Raw genomic sequence first — 22958 nt, 5'->3', positions numbered from 1 at the left:
CCCATCCAAAACCTTCTATCTGGCTAAGATATGTAGATGATGTGTTCTCTATTTGGCCTCATGGCCCAGACACATTAGATTCCTTATTCAGTCACCTCAATAATCTACATCCAAGAATCCAGTTTACGATGGAAAAGGAAAATAACAATAGTTTACCCTTCCTAGACACCTTAGTAACATGCCTTCCTAATGCTAACCTTTCTTTCTCTGTATATAGAAAACCTGCTTATACAGGCGGATACATTCACAAACTCTCCCACCACCACCCTTCCCAGCAATATGGCATCATTAAAACTCTGACCAATAGGGCCACAATCTTTGTTCCAGTAAAACTGCCCTTTCAACCGAACTCAAACACATACACAACACCTTCCAATGGCTATAATGACTACAGAATTAAAAAAATAATCAAGTCCTTCCCCATTCCCTGATCATCTCTTCAGAAGGACTTCAGAAACGCTATCACCATTCCTTACAACCGTGGTACTTCAGAAAAAAATAGCCAGATCATTAAAAACGTACAACCTCCATACAGCTTTTAAGCCCCACCGTAAACTTGCTACCCTTATCTGCTCCACTAAAGAGCAGCTCCCTCCTCTTTCAGTGCCTGGTGTATATAGAGTACCTTGTTCCTGGAAACTTGCCTACTTTGGACAAACAGGCAGGTCAGCATCCTTCTAGTTAGAAGAACACGGTTCTCGCATCTGCAAACACGATTATGGTCAATCTGGACTTGCAGACCATGTTTTGGATACATCCCACAGGATCTCCTGGAAAAAAACTATCATGCTCCACCATAGTAAATTCAAAAAAGAAAGGCTATTCTTTGAATCTGCATCTGCACTCAGAAATCAACCTAATTTAAACAAATACAGTTGCATTAAAATTCCCAAAATTTGGGAAACTTTAATTATCAGAGATCCCTCTTTACATCCCAGGCCACCTGCAAATGCCCACAGAGGACGCACCACCTAGATAGGACTTTAGTTTCACTTTGTATTGTATTTGGTGTGTGTGTGTGTTAATACAAAAAAGTTTTTGTAATCGCCGAAGATGTCTCTGTGATGGAGACGAAATATTGGAAGTATTAAAATTAGATTTAATCCTTTCTCAGTGATGTTAATATTCCATTAAACCTCATCATTATAATTCATTATCTCCTCCAGATATTGCCTGATCTCACTCTAAATAGTTAATTCAAAGACCTAAAAACTAGTTACTGCATTACGTAAGCTTTTTCAATCTGCTTTGATTTTACTTGTTTACCTGATCTTTTCAGTTATTGATTTTATTCTGATTTTTTTTATCTGTTCTTTTGTTGCCAAACTGCACATCTTTATATTTACTCCGACTCTACAGTAGCTGGGACATCAACAGGAAATCCGTTGAACTGTACCACATCCATCCATCTCTCTCTCTCTCTACTAAATCATGAACATTCCCCCACAAATTCACTCTACACATTCACAAAAACACTATTCACCGTTTATCCATCCAATTTTCAATGTTTGATATTTAACAGTTGATATGATATGTACATTTATTATTACCTATGTTACAAGCTGATGTGTCAAACAGGATATCCAAGTATAAGCATCAAGTAAATCTACGAAATGATTTCTGAGATTATTATTATTATTACATGACCCTTCCAAGGAGTCCAAAGACTCATCGCAGGAAGTCACTTTACTTTAGATTATATAAGTTTATACAACAAGGCCCCATTGTTTTCACCAGGGAACCAGGGCAAACAGCGAAAAGTCAGCTACTGGAACATATCTGAAAACAAACCCCAACTCAACATCACCAGAGTTAAAGATCGGTACTATCAACATAAGAAGCGTGAATGGCAAAGAAATGGAGCTAGCTGAGGAATTAGATAAGTACCAGATTGACATAATAGGGGTGACTGAAACAAAAAAGACAAAAACTGGTGAGATCTTTCTGAGCAATAAATACAAAATACAAAATTATCTTCAGGCAATGACAATCAAGGAAAAGAAGCAGTAGCCATAGTATTCAACACAAAATACGAGGCTAATCTTCTTGAATAGCAGTCCGTCTCAAGTAGAATAATGTGGGCAAATATGAGAATGGGGAACTGGACAATGAGACTTATTTGTGCCTATGGTCCCACAGAAGGTTCCACTAAGGTAGAAGTGGAGGAATTTCTTGAGGCTTTAGAAAAAGCAACTGACAAAATGAAAAAGGAAAGTTGGTCCTTGTTGGGGATCTAAATAGCAGAGTAAGAAATGATTGTCAGACATACAAAAATATTTTGGGAAAATTTGGACAAAAGAGCAAAGCTAATAATAATGGCAAATATCTGTTGGATTTCTGCTCAGGACATGGACTGGTTATTACTAACACCATGTTCCAACATAAAAATGTGCACGAATTCACATGGAGAGAAGAGGCTAGGAATAAGAAAAGTCTCATTGACTATGTTATTGTTGATAGTGATGTTTTCTCCCTTGTGCAGGACACCAGAGTGTACAGAGGATTTGAAATTGGAAGTGATCACTATTTAGTCTTGAGCAGGATAAAATTGAATTTCATATTGAAAAGAATAACATGTAAGAAAGTTTTAAAGTGAATAAAAGTTGAGCAGCTCTCAGATGGGAACTGTAGACTAAAATACACAAAGATTATTAAAGAAAAAATGAAACAGTTTGAGAACAGGAATCAAACCTTGGAGATTCAGTGGCAAAGTTTGAAGAAAACATTGATTGATTCTGGCAGAGAGGCATGTGGTGAGGTTGTCTGCAAGGATAAAAAAATCAGAACTCCCTGGTGGACACACAGGAAGTTAAAGAGGCAGTGAAGGAAAAGAAGGAAGCATATCAAAAGTTCCTGTCAAATAAGTCAGCTTGTGCTCTTAGAGAATATAGAGACAAATGCAAGAATGCTAAACACTGTGTAAAACTAGCTAAACAAAAGTCATGGGAGGACTTTGGCAAGAATATAGAAAATAAATATCAAGAAGGTGGCAAAATATTCTGGAGGTTGTTGAAGAAGCTTAGGAATAGAGGAAAGAGTGCTGTAAAAGGAGTTAGAGATGATAAACGTGACATGAAAACGAGAGAAAAAGATATCCTTGAAGTGATGACAGCACAGTGGTAAAAGGTATCCTTGAAGTGATGACCAGGCATGTAGTCAGGAATACATATCCATACTTGAAGTAGAAAAAGCCAACAAAGGCTTGAAATGTGGAAAGGCAGCAGGAGTAGATGATATTCGACCAGAAATGCTGAAGTATGGTGGTATAAGAGTCTTACAGTGGCTGCACTGCCTAGTTCAGAAAGCCTGGACAGAGGGACGAATTCCCGATGATTGGAGTAGAGCTCTCATAGTACCCATATATAAAAAGGGCAATTAAACTGATTGTGAGAATTACAGAGGTATTTCCCTACTGAGTGTTCCTGGCAAGATCTATACAAGTATACTTGAGAAACGGTTGAGAAGAATTGTGGAAGAAAAGCTTGGTGAAGAACAAGCTGGATTTAGGCCAAATAGAGGCTGTTCAGGATCAAATCTTCACTTTACGACAAATAGTCGAGAAAGCATGGGAATATAATAAAGATCTGTATTTAATTTTTGTTTTCGTTTGCCTTTTCCAAATTTCGATTTGGAAAAGGCATATGACAAGGTGCCAAGAGAGAAGCTATTCAATACGCTGCAGTTATATGGTGTGAATGGGGCATTATATCAAGCAATACTTAGTCTTTATTTGAGTTGTAAGTGAGCAGTTAGAATCGAAGGAAGTACAGGAAGATGGTTTAATGTTAAATCTGGTGTGAGACAAGGATGTGCATTATCCCCTCTGTTATTCATTATCTATATGGATCGCATTATGAAGGAAAGTGGTATTAAACATGATATCAAAATTGGAGATGTTAATGTCAGCTCTTTGCTTTATGCGGATGATGTTATACTTCTAAAAAATCCGCTACAAGTCTGAAGATTCTCTGACTAAATTGAATAGCTGTTGTAATAGATATGGTATGAAGATCAGCAACAAAAAGACAAAGACAATGAAAATAGGCAGAATCATTGAAAATGTCAACTGTGTTGTGAATGAAGAACCTGTGGAACAAGTAAAACATTTCAGCTACTTAGGCATGATTTTTACTGAAGATGGTAAATTAAATATAGAAATAGACAACAGAATCAGCAAAGCTGGTATGGTGGGAAGTCAATTGAATAAATTCATATGGAATTAAGAGAGAAATTAGTCGGAATACTAAATTATCTGTATACAAGACAGTGTTCACACCAGTTTTAACTTATGGATCTGAGAGCTGGGTTAGAAGTAAAACACTTGACCAAAGACTCGAGACCGCAGATATGAGTGTCCTGAGAAAGATTATAGGCATGAACAGATGGCATCAATGGCAATGTCATACTAAAAACGAGGATATTAGGAAAGAACTTGACATTGTCAGCATCCAGGAATGCATTACAGAGATAATCTCAGGTGGTGTTGTCATTTAAACAGAATGGGCGAAGAAAATTAGCAAAACAAGTGTTCTCTGCCAGGTTGGCAGGTAAACGACTCAGAGGAAGACCAAGATATAGGTGGATTGATACGGTACAAAGTGCCTTAGACGATTAAAATATAAGATCTGATAATGTTGGAGTCTTGACAAGTAACAGACTGATTTGGAGGAAAATTGTAGATAGGAAGTTAGTAATGATGTAATTTTTTTCATGTAGTACTATCATATCCTGTACACCCCTTGAGGGTACATGGCAGGAATTTGATGATGATATAGATCAGCACACAATTTTCCATACTGATTTTAATCAAAACTTCCTTTTGTTACAGAGGAAGGTATGGAATTCCTATCGTTCATCAACAAAAACAAATGCCTTTTGGTTTGAAAAACTTCCAAACCAAAAGGCATCTTCTCCTTGGGCATAAAGAATCTTTATATGACTTTTATCATATAATGGCTTGTTTGGATGAGAAAGGGTAGCAAGTCTAGCACATTAAGAAAGTGGAGTTTTTTTTTTTTTTTATGGGAATTAAGAATCAATTGTTTGTTAATGAGATGGTCTTTCAGGACAATTTTCATTTTCATTTAGAAATGGCAAATATTAAATTTTTTTTTAACATAAATGAAAAAAAATTTACCTGCAAATTCATACAGGTGGCCAAAGCCCACCACAAAGACCATTTAAGAATCACTGAATTGGAATAATTGACCTTAAGTTCTCTAAAGATTACAGAGAAAGCTTCTTTACATTTCAAACAGAAATCTTTCTGCAATAAAAAATGATATGCACATTCTGAAATAACAAGACTTAACATTCAAACACAAATTATATATAACTTATTTTTATGAATATTTTGATATGTAATAAAAAAAATTAAATATTATGTTCAAGATATTATATGATTAAAACAGCTTCACTTTAAAAGGAGTAACATGAGGAATAAGTGAGTATACTGAGAATACATTAATTTAAAGAAATATGTATCTTTAATAGGAATAAAAAGAACATAACCACATATTTTGCTAACATCTGATAGCACTTTCAGAAAGTTGCACTAGAAAAAAAAATATAAGCTGTGAAGACTAGTGTTATTTTTTAAAACAACATGCCATGGATATTTACAATTTTAAATACATTAAAACCTGGGATGAGGGTCAAGATAAGGCATTGAAATGGATGACTAATCCATATCATGGAGTTCTGTGAAGACATGAGAAATAAGACTTTATTTCTCTTTTTGTTTTTGAGTGATATTCACTCTTCATGATTTCAACTGTTATCCCAGTCTGTATGTAATCCTTACCATAGGAACATATCTTATACACACCAGGATATTTTTTGGAAAGGAACACTGTCTTTCAGGGATTAACCAAAACTCGAGCAGAAATCCGACAATATCAATTTTTATTTAAAGCTACTTATATCACACCCATTTTGATTCATTCCAGCTAACAATGCCCTGTGGAAGAGGCTCCGACCAACGGTGTTTTCAAAAAATTAAAATCTACAGCCATTCAAAAAAAAATATCTGTATCTTAATTTTTTTTTGAACTTATGGTACAGTAGTACCACTCTTGGTACTACTGTACCATAAGTTCTGAACCTCTCACAGGTGGGATTACTGCGGATATATAAAAATTCTCAAAAAAAAAATTAATAAATAAATAAATTGAGATTAGTATTAACAAAGTGGGAGACTTGTTGCAATTTAGGTACTTTGCTGATATTATTTTTCTAGTTAGTGGTACTGCTGTTACTCATATAGTAGTACTTCGATTTTGGAGGGAAATTTCCATTCTCAATAAATTAAAATGATAATGTCAGGCAAGGAGTCATTTCTAAACTGTAACCGACCTCCAGCTTTATTAATACTTGGCTCACTTGTTTTTAATATAAAAACATATGAGATATGGGAATAAAAAAGCTAACAAATAATTGATAAAAGTCAATTTAGAAATGATGTGATTCATAGCAGTGTCTGTAACATCTTCCTTTCTTCTTCCTGACTTACATCCTCCCTCCATTATGATTCAAATAATGTGCTTAATTTATCAAATAAATTTATATAATGAAATAAATTAAAGATGCCAAGAAACTTTATTCTTGGTTTAATCCTTTATCCAAGTGGAAGCAAACAATGTTTGCACCTGAAGTATCTTCAAAAATGTACCACTTGTATATAGATGCTAACAACTTCACACCAATTGTCTTAGTATCCTATAATGCAAGGCATTTGGAAAGGGCCACTACTGCCCAAAACAGTTTTGACGTTTATTGAGATATATTAAAGTTCAGGGATATTTATCCAAAAACTCTGAGTAATCTACTCATTACTCCTGACCTGAATAACTCCAGGACAGGAAACTCAGTAGTGGCTCCACTCAATGACAGATAAAAACCCACCACTGAGCAGAGCCGCTCTACTCCCCCAGGAAAGCAAGCAAACCCTAAGAAATTATATTCTTGGTTTAATCCTTTATCCAAGTGCAAGTCATAAGCCTCTATATACAAGTAGCCCAGTTGTGAAAATACTTCACGTGCAAACTTTGTTTGCTTACACTTGGATATAGAATTAAATGAAGAACATAATTTATTGGCATGTTTAATTTATCGTATAGCCAAGTGGAAAAAACTTTTGATATCTATAATCCAGAGTATTTTAATAATAAGGTGCGACACATTTTGACAACTTGTATATGGGTAATATATGACTTCTGCATTACTTCAACCTTGGTGCTTCTTCTGGGTTTGTCTCGGCTCTGCTCAGTGGGGGGTGGGCTTGCCACTTTGTAGAGCCACAACTGAATAATGAGCTAAATGAACCTTTGGTCACTCATTGTTGGATAATCTGCAGGCTCGCACGACTTTTTGGAGGGGTCCCCACACTTGAACATACCACAATAAAGGTTAAAACCAGTCTGGGTAGTGGCCCTTCCCATAATGCATCGCATTATACACATCTGAAAGAATGTGTGCTTTGCATTATGGTATACTAAAGCAACTGATGTGAAGTCATCATCCTCGATATACAAGTAGCCCAGTCACAAAGATACTTCACATGCAAACATTGTTTGCTTACACTTGTTAAAGGATTAAACCAAGAATATAATTCCTTGACATCTTTAAATTATAGTATAACCAAGTGAAAAAAATTTCAACATTTAAATAATGAAGAAACAACTACCTTCCAATTTTGTTGAAAACCACACAATAATGTTACCTGTACTTGAAAACACTGAGAAGAAACACCCCACCATGCACGCAACTTTCCCCTTAATTTCTCAGCTAATCTTAAACAATGTAAGAAATAAGTATACTCTAAATTTTATAATAAATAATTGAATGAAGTGATATGTAGAGAAAAGTGTTTGCAGAAAAAGCGAGAGAAAGGGAGGTAGGGAGAGCGATTTCTTCTTACAGTCTGATTAAGTTGATTTTGTCAGATCTTTATTAATATTATCATTAGATCTCCATGAAATCAACAACTCATTGTGGGAGGTCCTCCTCTATGTGTGCGTGTGCACGTTCGCACACACTGTAAGAAAGGTATCAAACCTCCACCAAACTGTATCAAGACACCGTGCTGGAACCTGGTATGGACCCTGAACAACGCTTCTTTTGCAGTAGATCTTCCAACAGGACTCAGCCCTGTTGATCGATCGGGAAGTCCCGATCTAAATCCGATGGATTTCAAATCGTGGTTGGAGCTTGAGATTATAGCCTGCAAGAAACAACACCCCAACACTGCCAGCCTGAAGGTGGATTTGCAGTTAGCAGTGGCAGCTTTTCCGATGGATGTTGTGTGTGCTGCCATCGATATGTGGCCTCACAGACTTCCGACATGTGTGAAGGCAAAAGGGGGGTCATTTTGAACATTGAAAAATGCTGCTATATGAGTGATTTGGATGTGCTGAAGCTGTAAATGATTTACTGAGAGATTACAGGTTTATTCACTGTTCGGGTTGTAACTATTTATGGCTAGACTAGGTACATAGATAGAGTACACAAATGGATAACAGAGGAAACATAGCATTATTATTTTTTAAAAAAATGTTAATGACGTGTGATTAGAATAAGCCTCTTCCATATCTTTGATAGTGAGAGGTAGTCATTCCAATTGAGCAATATTGAATCCCTGTTCACTAGTATGCCTCTGGACATTCACTTCAAATAGTCTGCCAAATCTTTTTGCTGTATATGATCAAATTATTCAACTTTGTCATCCACTCAAGTTATTTTATTTGTCAGAACAGAATTTGAAGACAAGTTGAATTGACTGCAATGGAGAGTCCACTCTCTTCTGCTTTCACCAACTTTTATCTAGAACATCTAGAAGAAATTCTTTATTCATTTATACAAATTTCATTTTGGCTATGTTACACAGATGATGTCTTTGCCATCTGGACCCACAACAAGATGCATTACCAGCTATTCTAGCAAACAAACAATCTATATCCATGAATGAATTTCATGATCGAAATAGAAAAAGAAAATAAACTAGCTTCCCTAGACATCTTACTTTTCCACTCCTCATCAGGTGAACTACTGAGTTCCATTTATTGAAAACCCACCTTTATTGGATGCTATATTCAACAACAATCTGCTCACCAGCCTTCTCAGAAAACTGGAATTATAAAAACTCTGTTATGTCGTGTTCATATATGTTCTAAACCTCAATGTTTTTACTGTACATATATAAGAGCCTCAAAAATAAATCCAGTGATTCAACATCAACAGCAAAACCTTCCAGACATCAAAATGGCTTCTCAGAATGCACTATACAACACATTTTTCATTCCAATACGGCAAGTTCAAACAACAATGAAGAATACGAAATGTTAATATCCCATAGATTTCTGGATTCTTGAAACCAATCTCTAGAATACTTAATACACATAATCTAGAGGCTGCATTCAACATTCCTAATAAACTATCATCCTGGTTCCCATCATCTAAATATAATGATCACCTCTGGCTCTTCCCAGCATCTACCAAGTTTCATGCCTGTCACCTTTCTTACTCACACAAACTGAACATTCACTGTAAAAAAGAGTGAACGAACATTAATATTAAATCGTTTATGAGAAATCTGATTTGCACAACACAGAAATTGACACCGATTATAATATCCCATAATGTGAAACATGCTTACTCCATCATTATTGCCATAAGTTCAAATGTTTATTTAATGAAAGTGCTAAAGTCTTACTCTAGCTGTTGGAAGGATCGGAAGGACTGCCTCTACTATCAAAGATATGGGAGAGTTTTATTCTAATTGCATTATCATCGTTTCTCTTTCATCATCAACATGCCTGTCAAGGATTTAGGCCTAGAGTGGCCTGTTCCAGCCTTAGAAGTCATTGATGAATCTCTTAAGAGGATGTCCTGGTTTTCTTCTTCCTGATGGTTTATAATTTAAGGCTTGTTTTGGTAATCTTTCTGTTTTCATTCTTTCAACATGTTCCATCCATTTATGTTTATATTTTTTAATTTTTTCTATTACATTTCTTTTTAAATAATAATACCATGTTTCCTTTATTAACCACTGGCATTGTTCTCTGTATGACATAATGTGACTCTCACTATTTTAAATAATCCACTGTTCATGTTCTACTTTGTATTCAAACTGCCTGATGAGACTAATGATGATGATTTCATGTTGAAATATTTGACTATTAAATATATTATTCATTCTTTTCCTTGGATAGTCAGTCATGTTAATTTGTTAAACATTATGGCACAAGCATCACTGAAACAGCATCTAAAGATGTCAAGTTTATTATTATTATTATAAAAGCCATCTCCATGGAATCAGAAGTCTCCTGCAATGAGACCAACACTAACCTTTATACACAATACTTATCACCTCTCCTTAAAGTTTTTCACTGTTAGGGCACTCACAATTATTTATTGCAATCCATTCCAATCATACACCACTCTCCAAGCAAAAAAATCTAGTCTGTGCACCCTTAGCAACTGCACACTTACACACAGAGACGTCATGAGAAATTTTGGTGCCTATGGCCAGGAAAGAAAATTGCACCATTATAAAAAAAAAAAATTTTTAAATCTCAATTTTTGTGCCTATGTAAAATTAGTGCCTAGGGCCAGGGCCACATTGGCCATAGCCTCACTACACCTCTGTTTACACAACTTCTGGAGGTGACCTAGTTCTCTCTCTATTCATCACATACTGAAAAATTTCTTTTGTGTCAATCTTATAGAACCATTTTGACAACATATGAGTTTCTATCATGTTCCCTCTTTTTTGCCTCTGAAATAAACTTTACAACCACACACCTTCAATCTATCTCACAGGGAGCTTTCCACAGAAATATGACTGGTTTGGTCACTGCTCTCTGGATCTTCTCTACCACCTGATCATCCTCAAGAAATCCAGGAAACAAAATCTATGCACAAATGTCTTTTTATGCTTATAAGAAATTCTGTGGAATTTTTCTAATGAAGCTGAGTGACCAATGAGAGAACAAAGAAGGTAAGACAGAATTCTTGATATTTTGTAATCAGTGCAGCCTATTTCAAACCCATCAATTAAATTTACAATCTGTTACCCTCTGCAAAGGATGAACTTTCTCCAATGATGCTATCTGGTGTATACCAAGTACCATATTTGTGCAACTTGTCTTACTACTGACCAGTTAATAAACATATTTCTGATCGAGACCACATCAGAATTATAACTTCACAAATCTACCCTGGCACAACACGAAACTGAAAACAACAGCAATGAGATCAAATGGAAAACATCAAACCATTATGTAGATTTATGTATAAATACGAATGCTATCAATCTTATTCAAAGAAAGTGCTGAATCTCTACTTCATCATCATCATCATCATCAAATTCCTGCCATGTACCCTCAAGGGGTGTACAGGATATGATAGTACTACATGAAAAAAATTACATCATTTTTAATTTCCTATCTACAATTTTCCTCCAAATCAGTCTGTTACTTGTCAAGACTCCAACATTATCAGATCTTATATTTCTATCGTTTAAAGCATTTTGTACCGTATCAATCCACCTATATCTTGGTCTTCCTCTGGGTCGTTTTGCTGCCAACCTGGCAGAGAACACTTGTTTTGCTAATCTTTCCTCGCCCATTCTGTTTAAGTGACCATACCACCTGAGATTAGCTCTGCTAACGCATTCCTGGATGCTGACAATGTCAAGTTCTTTCCTAATATCCTCGTTTTTAATATGATATTGCCATTGATGCCATCTGTTCATGCCTATAATCTTTCTCAGGACTCTCATATCCATGGTCTCTAGTCTTTGGTCAAGTGTTTTACTTCTGACCCAGCTCTCAGATCCATAAGTTAAAACTGGTTTGAACACTGTCTTGTACACAGCTAATTTAGTGTTCCGACTGATTTCTCTCTTATTCCATATGAATTTATTCAATTGACTTCCCACCATACCAGCTTTGCTGATTCTGTTGTCTATTTCTATATTTAATTTACCATCTTCAATAAAAATCGTGCCTAAATAGCTGAAATGTTTTACTTGTTTCACAGGTTCTCCATTCACAACACAGTTGACATTTTCAATGATTCTGCCTATTTTCATTGTCTTTGTCTTTTTATTGCTGACCTTCATACCATATCTATTACAACAGCTATTCAATTTAGTCAGAGAATCTTGCAGACTTGTAGCAGATTTATTTAGAAGTATAACATCATCCGCATAAAGCAAAGAGCTGACATTAACATCTCCAATTTTGATATCAGGTTTAATACCACTTTCCTTCATAATGTGATCCATATAGATAATGAATAACAGAGGGGATAATGTACATCCTTGTCTCACACCAGATTTAACATTAAACCATCTTCCTGTACTTCCTTCAATTCTAACTGCTGACTTACAACTCAAATAAAGACTAAGTATTGCTTGATATAATGCCCCATTGACACCATATAACTGAAGCGTATTGAATAGCTTCTCTCTTGGCACCTTGTCATATGCCTTTTCCAGATCGACAAAACTTAAATACAGATCTTTGTTATATTCCCATGCTTTCTCGACTATTTGTCATACAGTGAAGATCTGATCCTAACAGCCTCTATTTGGACTGAATCCAGCTTGTTCTTCACCAAGCTTTTCTTCCACAATTCTTCTCAATCGTTTCTCAAGTATACTTGCATAGATCTTGCCAGGAACACTCAGTAGGGAAATACCTCTGTAATTCTCACATGCAGTTTTATTTCCCTTTTTATATATGGGTACTATGAGAGCTGTACTACAATCATCGGGAATTTGTCCCTCTGTCCAGGCTTTCTGAACTATGCAGTGCAGCCACTGTAAGACTCTTATACCACCATACTTTAGCATTTCTGGTCGAATATCATCTACTCCTGCTGCCTTTCCACATTTCAAGCCTTTGATGGCTTTTTCTACTTCTAGTATGGATATGTATTCCTGACTGCATGCCTGGTCAGTGTTTTTTACCACTGTGCTGTCATCACTGCTTGTTTCATTTAGCAGTTTTTCAAAGTAATTACTCCATACTTCAAGGATATCTTTTTCTTCCGTTTTCATGTCACCTTTATCATCTCTAATTCCTTTTACAGCACTCTTTCCTCCATTCTTAAGCTTCTTCAACAACCTCCAGAATATTTTGCCACCTTCTTGATATTTATTTTCTATATTCTTGCCAAAGTCCTCCCATGACTTTTGTTTAGCTAGTTTTACACAGTGTTCAGCATTCTTGCATTTGTCTCTATATTCTCTAAGAGCACAAGCTGACTTATTTGACAGGAACTTTTGGTATGCTTTCTTCTTTTCCTTCACTGCCTCTTTAACTTCCTGTGTCCACCAGGGAGTTCTGATTTTTTTATCCTTACAGATAACCTCACCACATGCCTCTCTGGCAGAATCAATCAATGTTTTCTTCAGAGTTTGCCACTGAATCTCCAAGGTTTGATTCCTGTTCTCAAACTCTTTCATTTTTTCTTCAATAATCTTTGTGTATTTTAGTCTACAGTTCACATCTGAGAGCAGCTCAACTTTTATTCGCTTTAAAACTTTCTTACATGTTATTCTTTTCAATATGAAATTCAATTTTATCCTGCTCAAGACTAAATAGTGATCACTTCCAATTTCAAATCCTCTGTACACTCTAGTGTCCTGCACCAGGGAGAAAACATCACTATCAACAATAACATAGTCAATGAGACTTTTCTTATTCCTAGCCTCTTCTCTCCATGTGAATTTGTGCACATTTTTATGTTGGAACATGGTGTTAGTAATAACCAGTCCATGTCCTGAGCAGAAATCCAATAGATATTTGCCATTATTATTAGCTTTGCTCTTTTCTCCAAATTTTCCCAAAATATTTTTGTATGTCTCACAATCATTTCCTACTCTGCTATTTAGATCTCCAACAAGGACCAACTTTTCATTTTTCATTGTGTCAGTTGCTTTTTCTAAAGCCTCAAAAAATTCCTCCACTTCTACCTTAGCAGAACCTTCTGTGGGACCATAGGCACAAATAAGTCTCATTGTCCAGTTCCCCATTCTCATATTTGCCCACATTACTCTACTTGAGACTGACTGCCATTCAAGAAGATTAGCCTAGTATTTTGTGTTGAATACTATGGCTACTCCTTCTTTTCCTTGATTGTCATTGCCTGAATATAACATTTTGTATTTATTGCTCAGAAAGATCTCACCAGTTTTGGTCTTTTTTGTTTCAGTCACCCCTATTATGTCGATCTTTTACTTATCTAATTCCTCAGCTAGCTCCATTTCTTTGCCATTCAGGCTTCTTACGTTGATAGTACCGATCTTTAACTCTGGTGATGTTGAGTTGGGGTTTATTTTCAGATTTGTTCCAGTAGCTGACTTTTCGCTGTTCGCCCTGGTTCCCTGGCGAAAACAACGGGGGCCTTGTATAACCGGGCGACGCCCCAGCCGGCATGAAATTTTGTCATGTTGTACCATCATTCTATATTTTGGTTTAACCAATAAGAATACAATTTGGTCGGCTAAATCCCAAATTGCCAGCCCATCCTCGTCCGTTCAGTATCCAAGTAGATACCCAACAGGGTGCACCACGAGAAGGTGAGGATTGGACATTAGGTCAGAAGCCCTGGTCGGTTCTCCGCTTTTCTTTAAAGGCTATGTGGAGGTCTCCTCTCAGTTATACAGCTTTGACCCTTAAGCACCCCTCTACTTTATCGACCAAAATTATAATAAGTGAATTACCATCCCTAAAGTTTGGAAAATTGTTATCCTAAACTTAAATAGGTTGTATTTTTATAAATTTAATTTCTCATTATCATTTTTGCCCAACAGTTTTAACTTAATGAATATGAGACTGCATGTATAGAGGATTCTAATTTAAAGTGTGTTTTTATTTTTGTTCATATTCCTTACTGTTGTTCTTTGCTCACACTGATGATGTCTTATGATATGCAAAATGAAATATCTGTACAAGAAGTAATTTTCTAGTGTGGTACATGTATTATTTTATAATTAGGGAAACTCCACAGGTCTCACAATATAAGAAGGAGTCATATTTGTTACTGGTATTTGATGTGGATTGACTGAGAATCTTAAAATGCTTGCTGATTGTGCAAAAATGAGGAGAATTTTAAAAACACACACATATATATATATATATACATAAATACATGTATATCACTGGTGTGACATGCCCATTTAGGTTTGGGTGTGGTGATGTGTGGCTCATGCAAACTTCACCACAAAATTCACATTAATTTGACAGTATGATTGCATTTCTATTGGTGTATGAAGTTTTAAGAGTGCATCAGCACTCATCTTAATAGGTACAATGCAATTGACTGCAGAATAACTTTGAATACTTTAATTTATCAATTAATATAATTTTAAATATGGAAAGCATTAAGGTCAAATGAACAATAGCTATGCTTCACGCATGCTGTTTATGTGAGAAGCACCAAGGGTTACTCTTTGCAGTGATCTTAGATTATTATCTAAGATCACAATGATAATTATCATTGGCAAATACTAGAATGAGAGACAGATAATTTGAATTTTGATACGCTTTTTAGATACACCATATAATACTCAAAGAAATCAGAAAAGTTAATCACTTGAGAAATTATTATTTTTCTGGATTGAGCCAAAGTAAGGTTGAAATAACTGGTTTTACTTATTCATACACAAGTTCCAACCTCCTTCAATTTTTAATCATACAATCCAAGAACACTCTGACAGAAAACAGGGCATTCAGTAGATCATCAACACTGTTTCCCATTGTAAATATTGTCAAAAAAGTTATAAATAATTTATAGGAAATTACTTATCTAAAAACAAACCCCAACTCAACATCACCAGAGTTAAAGATTGGTACTATATACATAAAAAGCCTGAATGGCAAAGAAATGGAGCTAGCTGAGGAATTAGATAAGTACCAGATCGACATAATAGGGGTGATTGAAACAAACAAGACAAAAACTGGTGAGATCTTTCTGAGCAATAAATACAAAATATTATATTCAGGAAATGACAATCAAGGAAAAGAAGGAGTAGCCATAGTATTCAACATAAAATACAAGGCTAATCTTATTGAATGGCAGTCAGTCTCAAGTAGAGTAATGTGGACAAATATGAGAATGGGGAACTGGACAATGAGACTTATTTGTGCCTATGATCCCACAGACGGTTCTACTAAGGTAGAAGTGGAGGAATTTTTTTGACGCTTTAGAAAAAGCAATTGACACAATGAAAAAGGAAAAGTTGGTCCTTGTTGGGGATCTAAATGGTAGAGTAGGAAATGATTGTGAGACATACAAAAATATTTTGGGAAAATTTGGAGAAAAGAGCAAAGCTAATAATAATGGCAAATATCTGTTGGATTTCTGCTCAGGACATGGACTGGTTATTACTAACACCATGTTCCAACATAAAAATGTGCACAAATTCACATGGAGAGAAGAGGCAAGGAATAAGAAAAGTCTCATTGACTATGTTACTGTTGATAGTGATGTTTTCTCCCTGGTGCAGGACACCAGAGTGTACAGAGGATTTGAAATTGGAAGCGATCACTATTTAGTCTTGAGCAGGATAAAATTGAATTTCATATTGAAAAAAATAACATGTAAGAAAGTTTTAAAGCGAATAAAAGTTGAGCAGCTCTCAGATGTGAACTGTAGACTAAAATACACAAGGATTATTGAAGGAAAAATGAAAGAGTTTGAGAACAGGAATCTAACCTTGTAAATTCAGTGGAAAGCTTTGAAAAAAGCCCTGATTCATTCAGCCAGAGAGGCATGTGGTGAGGTTGTCTGCAAGGATAGAAAAATCAGAACTCCACAGAGTGGACTCAGGAAGTTAAAGAGGAAGTGAAGGAAAAGAAAAAAGCATATCAAAAGTTCCTGTCAAATAAGTCAGCTTGTGCTCTTAGAGAATACAGAGACAAATGCAAGAATGCTAAACACTGTGTAAAATTAGCTAAACAAAAGTCATAGGAGGACTTTGGCAAGAATATAGAAAATAAATATCAAGAAGGTAGCAAAATATTCTGGAGGTTGTTGAAGAAGCTTAGAAATGGGGGAAAGAGTGCTGTAAATGGAGTTAGAGATGATAAAGGTGACATGAAAATGGGAGAAAAAGATATCCTTGAAGTATGGAGTAATTACTTTGAAAAACTGCTAAATGAAACAAGCAGTGATGACAGCACAGTGGTAAAAAAACACTGACCAGGCATGCAGTCAGGAATACATATCCATACTTGAAGTAGAAAAAGCCATCAAAGGCTTGAAATGTGGAAAGGCAGCAGGAGTAGATGATATTCGACCAGAAATGCTGAAGTATGGTGGTATAAAAGTCTTACACTGGCTGCACTGCATAGTTCAGAAAGCCTGGACAGAGGGACGAATTCCCGATGATTGGAGTAGAGGTCCCATAGCACCCATATATAAAAAAGGGAAATAAAACTTAATGTGAGAATTACAGAGGTATTTCCCTACTGAGTGTTCCTGGCAAGATCTATTCAAGTATACTTGAGAAACGGTTGAGAAGAATTGTGGAAGAAAAGCTTGGTGAAGAACAAGCTGGATTCAGGCCAAATAGAGGCTGTCAGGATCAGATCTTCACTTTACGACAAATAGTCGAGAAAGCATGGGAATATAACAAAGATCTGTATTTAAATTTTGTCGATTTGGAAAAAGCATATGACAAGGTGCCAAGAGAGAAGCTATTTAATACACTGCAGTTATATGGTGTGAATGGGGCATTATATCAAGCAATACTTAGTCTTTATTTGAGTTGTAAGTCAGCAGTTAGAATTGAAGGAAGTACAGGAAGATGGTTTAATGTTAAATCTGGTGTCAGACAAGGATGTACATTATCCCCTCTGTTATTCATTATCTATATGGATCACATTATGAAGGAAAGTGGTATTAAACATGATATCAAAATTGGAGATGTTAATGTCAGCTCTTTGCTTTATGCGGATGATGTTATACTTCTAAAAAATCCGCTACAAGTCTGCAAGATTCTCTGACTAAACTGAATAGCTGTTGTAATAGATATGGTATGAAGGTCAGCAATAAAAAGACAAAGACAATGAAAATAGGCAGAATCATTGAAAATGTCAGCTGTGTTGTGAAAGGAGAACCTGTGGAACAAGTGAAACATTTCAGCTACTTAGGCACGATTTTTACTAAAGATGGTAAATTAAATATAGAAATAAACAACAGAATCAGCAAAGCTGGTATGGTAGGAAGTCAATTGAATAAATTCATATGGAATAAGAGAGAAATAAGTCGGAACACTAAATTAGCTATATACAAGACAGTGTTCAAACCAATTTTAACTTATGGATCTGAGAGCTGGGTCAGAAGTAAAACACTTGACCAAAGACTAGAGACCGCAGATATGAGAGTCCTGAGAAAGATTATAGGCGTGAGCAGATGGCATCAATGGCAATATCATATTAAAAACGAGGATATTAGGAAAGAACTTGACATTGTCAACATCCAGGGATGGGTTAGCAGAGCTAATCTCAGGTAGTATGGTCACTTAAACAGAATGGGCGAAGAAAGATTAGCAAAACAAGTGTTATCTGCTAGGTTGGCAGGAAAACGACTCAGAGGAAGCCCAAGATATAGGTGGATTGATACGGTACAAAGTGCCTTAGACGATAGAAATATAAGATCTGATAATGTTGGAGTGTTGACAAGTAACAGACTGATTTGGAGGAAAATTGTAGATAGGAAGTTAGTAATGATGTAATTTTTTTCATGTAGTACTATCATATCCTGTACACCCCTTGAGGGTACATGGCAGGAATTTGATGATGATGATGATGATACTTATCTATATTGGCATACTTATCTTAAAATGCATCATTCACACTTCACACACATAGATGAAACTCAGAAAACGAAAGCAGCAACTCATGACAAATGACAGCGTTCAATTGGATTGGTTGGTTGACAAAATAACCAATCACAGCCACTGATTTCTGGGTGCTATTGTCTCAGCACACACACTACCTCATATTCCAGGTGGCAACCCCAGACAAGAAGAACCAACCTCCCAGCACATTTCTACTGTAGTGATTCCCTTCATGAAGTCAATTTCTTATCAAATAGCCAGAATACTAAAAGCCCACAACATCAGAGTGATCTTCAAACCAACCACCAGCATCAAACATTTTTTAGGATCACCAAAAGACAAGGTGCCATTCTACAAATATCCAGTAGTATATTACATTCCTTGCTCCTGTGGTCTCGCCTACATCGGACAAACCTTACAAAGTTTGGAGATCAGACAGAGAGAGCACATTGGTAATGTAAACCACAACAGAAGTATTTCTTCCGGCTTAGCACATCATTTCTGTACGTCTAACCACATGATAGAGTGGCAAAATAGCTCCGTGCCATATTTAGATGACGATTATAGACATCGTTTATTCGAGGAAGCCGCAGTAGTGTTAAAAACTGGCGGAAACCTTAACGGAAACAAGGTACTATTCTTGACAGTTCATGGAAAAACCTCATCCTCTCTCTAAATCCATCTGAACTACAGCTAGCTAGTAATCACATTATGCGTTTACAACAAACACGTGCGTGATAATGATTAAGAACAATAAGTCCACTCAGTCTCTGTCACGCGAACACGCAACCTTAGCTACTAGAGTGTTTACAACGTTTTTATGTTCCTTTCAATTTGCATTTACTAATATTTTTTATACTTTTCCGTCAACGCCTTGAAAAAACTAGACAGTTTGCTAGCGAAACTGGTAGGCAAAGAATGTTAAAATATTTGTATATGGTCAATATTAAACAATAAGTTTTTTTATGCTTAACTTTCAAATGACCAAAATTAATCAAATGTTTAATTTGGAGTTATGTGAGCAAACACAAAATGGGAAAATGGACAATGAAATTTATTTGTGTTTATGGTACCACAGAAGGTTCTCTTAATGAAGAAGTGAAGGAATTTTTCAAGTCACCAGTGCAGGCAGCTGACATAATGAAAATGGAAAAAGTTATACTTATACAGGAGATCTAAATAGCAGAGTACAAAGTGAATCCCACTAAGCATACAAAAATGTTTGGGAGAAAATATGGACAAAAGAGCAAAACTAATAATAATGGTAAGTATCTGATGGATTTCTGTTCAGGATTAGACATTACGCCATGTTCCAACAAAAGATATGCACAAGTTCATGTGGACAGAAGACGCAAGAAATAAGAAAACCTCCATAGATTATGTTATTGTTGCTAGCAATATCTTCACGATGTTCAAAATACAATAGCATCCTCCTCACATGTATTAGGCCTAGTGGCCTGTTACGTTCGTATTAAGCATGGCCTATTATGATTTAAAACTGCGACTGCTTTGAGAATAAGGTGGTTAGCCCTATGCCTCCCGGTGTGTCCTGTCTGTAGATGCATGCGTTCATGGGGTCGGTTTGCCTGTTCTGATGAACGAAAAGCCCCTCCCCCCTTTCCCATATGAGACCGGCTAACTCACCTTCAGTCAAAAGAGACCAGAAAAGGTTCCTCACGTCTTGGACGGGAATCGAACCCAGATTGTCTTTCCGACCAATAGGCTTCACCTATATTGACTGAGCTACAGAGGCTCTACAAGAGTATACAGTGGATAAATAGAATTAATGTTGATAAGCTTTTACAGGTTAACTGTAGACTCAATTACATTCAACTTCTCAACTACATTCAACAAAACAGTCTTGCCTTTTCTCACACCATCTTGGCACTGAAAACATTTGTTTTGCATATACCTTTCCTCTTTTATTCTGTCAACTATACAAACATTATTAAAAAAAAAAGGAAGTATTTGGAAAAAGGAACCAAACCTTTGAATCTAAGTGGTAAACTATGAAGAAAACATTGATTGATTCAGCTAGAGAGGTGTGTGATGAAGTTGTCTACAAGGACAGAAAAATAAGATTATCATGACTGAGACAAAAAGTTTAAGTCCTAAAAAAGAAAAAAGTGCCTAGCAATAAGTCAGCAGAAGCCCTAAAAGTACAGAGAAAAATGTAAGACAGCAAAGGTAAGTGTGAAGATAGTAAAACAAGTAATGAGAAGACTTGAATAAGAATAAAGCAAGTAAAATGGAGATAACAGTGCTGTAAAAAGAATGAGAAATGATAAAAGTGACATGAAAACTGAAGATAAGGATATTCTAATGTCTGGAGTAATTATTTTTGAAAAACTGTCAAATGAAAGAAGCAATGACAGAACATTAGTACAAAATATTCAAGAAGAATGCAAAGAGGAGCACATATCAATACTTGAGATATAAAAAGCTATCAAAAGCCTGAAATGTGGAAAAGCAGCTGGAAAATATTGACCAGAAACTTAAATATGGAAGTGTAAACATTTTGTAGTAGCTACAGCGAATAATTCAGAGGGCCTAGTCAGAAGGTCAAATTCCAGATGATTGGGGCAAGACTCTTATAGTTTCCATTATAAAAGGGGGATGAAAGCTAAATGTAAGAATTACATAGAAATTTCATACATAGAAATTCACTAAGTGTTCCAGGTATTTAAAATTTATTCACAAGCATACTTCAAAAGAAGCTAAGAAAAGCTGTGGAAGAGAAACTTGGAGAAAATCGAACAGTTGAGAAATCGTGGGAATATAAAAAAAGATATGTATTTAAGTTTTGTGGATCTGAAAAGGCATATTACAAAGTGCCCAAAGAAAAGCTTTTCAAAATGCTATAATTACTTGGGGTAAAACTGAACATTATACAGAGCAATACATAGTCTACACTTAAGTTGTAAGTCAGTAGTTAGAATTGAAGGAAATACAGGAAGATGGTTTGATATAAAATCAGGTGTAAAACAAGGTTGCATGCTATCTACACTGTCATTCATCTATATGAATCACATTATGAAATAAAGTGGCATTAAACCTGATATCAAAATCTGAGATACCAAACTTAGCTCTTTGCTTTATGCATATGATGAGGTACTGCTTGCACATCTGGTGCAAGTCTACAGGATTATCTAACTAAACTGAATAACAGCTGTAACAAATTTGGCATGTAAAATCAGTAATAAAAAGAACAAAACTATGAAAGTAGACAGGAACATAGAAAACTTTAACTGGGTTCTGAATGGAAAGCATATAGAACAATTAAAACATTTCAGCTATTTAGACACAGTTTTTGGTGACGATGACAAGTTAAATCTATAAACAGACAACAAAATAATAAAAGTTGGTATGATGGAGAGTCAGCTGAATAAATTTATATGGAATAAGAAAGAAATTATTTCTTTCTTATTCCATATAAAGCACTTGATCAAAGATTAGAGACCGCATATATGAGAGTTCATAGAAAATTAGAGGCCTGAACAGATGACATCAATGGCAGAATCATATTAAAAATGAAGACATTAGAAAGGAACATGATGTAGTTTACATTCAAGAATGTGTGAGCAGGTGTTTGATGCCAAGATTGCAGGAAAAAGACCCAAAGAAAGATCAGGGTCTAGGTGAACTGAATCAGTTGGAAGTCCCTTAGAAGAACAAAACGTTAGACATGACAATACTAGAGCGCTAACAAGTAACAGACTAATTTGGAGAAAAATTGTAGATATAAGATTAGTTATAATGTAGACTTAATCATGTAGCACTGTCAGAGTAGCCTATACACCCCTTGAGGATGTATAGGAAATTGATATGTTCTGTCACTAGTAATTACTCCAGACATACAAAATATCTTCATATCTTCTATATCAGCTTTATCATCTCTGATTCCTTCTGTAGTACATTTTCCTCCATTTCTAAGCATTTTCAACATGATTCTGAACAATTTTACCATCATCAAGATATTTGTTGGAAGTTTCCCCCACCACTTGGTTAGACTATAATAAATTTAGTTTAATCCTTTATCCAAGTGTAAGCAAACAAAGTTTGCACCTGAAGTATCAACAAGACTGAGGCAACTCGTGGTAAAGGT

The 22958-nt window shown here is 35.7% G+C and overlaps 1 protein-coding gene across 7 annotated transcripts in view; it reads right to left on the bottom strand.

Annotated features, from left to right (window-relative positions):
• Window positions 1–22958, bottom strand: part of LOC150100493 (thiamine transporter 1-like) — a 344253-nt gene that overhangs the window by 155948 nt on the left and 165347 nt on the right. For all 7 annotated transcript variants that reach the window (XM_090402459.1, XM_090402454.1, XM_090402455.1 and 4 more), the window contains exon 6: window positions 5138–5266. In XM_090402459.1, the coding sequence (XP_090258585.1) occupies window positions 5138–5266 (129 nt within the window). The remainder of the gene's footprint in view (window positions 1–5137; window positions 5267–22958) is intronic.

Source organism: Typopeltis vanoorti, chromosome 13, assembly GCF_054136105.1.
Source record: "Typopeltis vanoorti isolate ZY-2024b chromosome 13, IOZ_Tvanoo_1.0, whole genome shotgun sequence".
Lineage (NCBI taxonomy): Eukaryota > Metazoa > Arthropoda > Arachnida > Uropygi > Thelyphonidae > Typopeltis > Typopeltis vanoorti.
Note: the sequence above shows the minus strand (reverse complement) of the source record. Positions and strands in the feature narration are given on the sequence as shown.